We start from the raw sequence: 668 nt of genomic DNA on the forward strand, positions 1-668 counted from the left end.
ACTATGTTAAGAGTTAATACAAAATATAGAGAGACATATAACCTGAGAAAGTAAGAGTCTTTAAAGGACACAGTGATACTGACCTTTGAAGTAACAACTGTCGGAAGTTCCCACTTTGCGGACTAATGGTTAGATGGTGAGATAGATAGTTACACAGCCGTGCTCCAATGTAGGAAAAATTGGGGACAGATGTTGCCTTCCAAAATAAATGTGGAATAATAAATTATTCATAAAACTCATTAGGATATCAGGAAATATCTTTTAAAGTTTTTTTTGAATACTGTGTTTAGCAACAGTTATTAGACAACTGAAAAGCAGAATATATTAGAAAAATTAACATGGCAAATAATTACTATCTTATCACTTTGCTATTTCAGCATTTTTTTTTAGCACTTAAAGGTTCATTATACTGTGATTTTGTGGCTTTAAGAAAAACAACCACCATTATGCCATTTGTCATCCACTCCTCCATTGTGACCCACTTCTAAAGCGTCTCTGAAAATCAAACTGTTCAAACAAAAAAATAAGAGTGGACAATAAGACACTTTTTCAAAGACATGCACTCTCTCAAGGAGCAATGAGTACATTAGAACATAATAAAAGAAGTTGCCTTCATATAGTCTAAGAGCTATTTATCCCAGAATCTATTTTTTGCAACAGTGAATGCC

The 668-nt window shown here is 32.9% G+C and overlaps 1 protein-coding gene across 1 annotated transcript in view; it reads right to left on the reverse strand.

Moving 5' to 3' along the window:
- Positions 1-668, reverse strand: part of PAIP1 (poly(A) binding protein interacting protein 1) — a gene marked incomplete at its 5' end in the record, with an annotated part of 21,303 nt that overhangs the window by 10,348 nt on the left and 10,287 nt on the right. Inside the window, one exon of the mRNA XM_010143939.1 lies at positions 84-196. Within this exon, the coding sequence (XP_010142241.1) occupies positions 84-196 (113 nt within the window). The remainder of the gene's footprint in view (positions 1-83; positions 197-668) is intronic.

This window comes from Buceros rhinoceros, unplaced genomic scaffold (genome assembly GCF_000710305.1).
Source record: "Buceros rhinoceros silvestris isolate BGI_N320 unplaced genomic scaffold, ASM71030v1 scaffold25489, whole genome shotgun sequence".
Classification (NCBI taxonomy): domain Eukaryota; kingdom Metazoa; phylum Chordata; class Aves; order Bucerotiformes; family Bucerotidae; genus Buceros; species Buceros rhinoceros.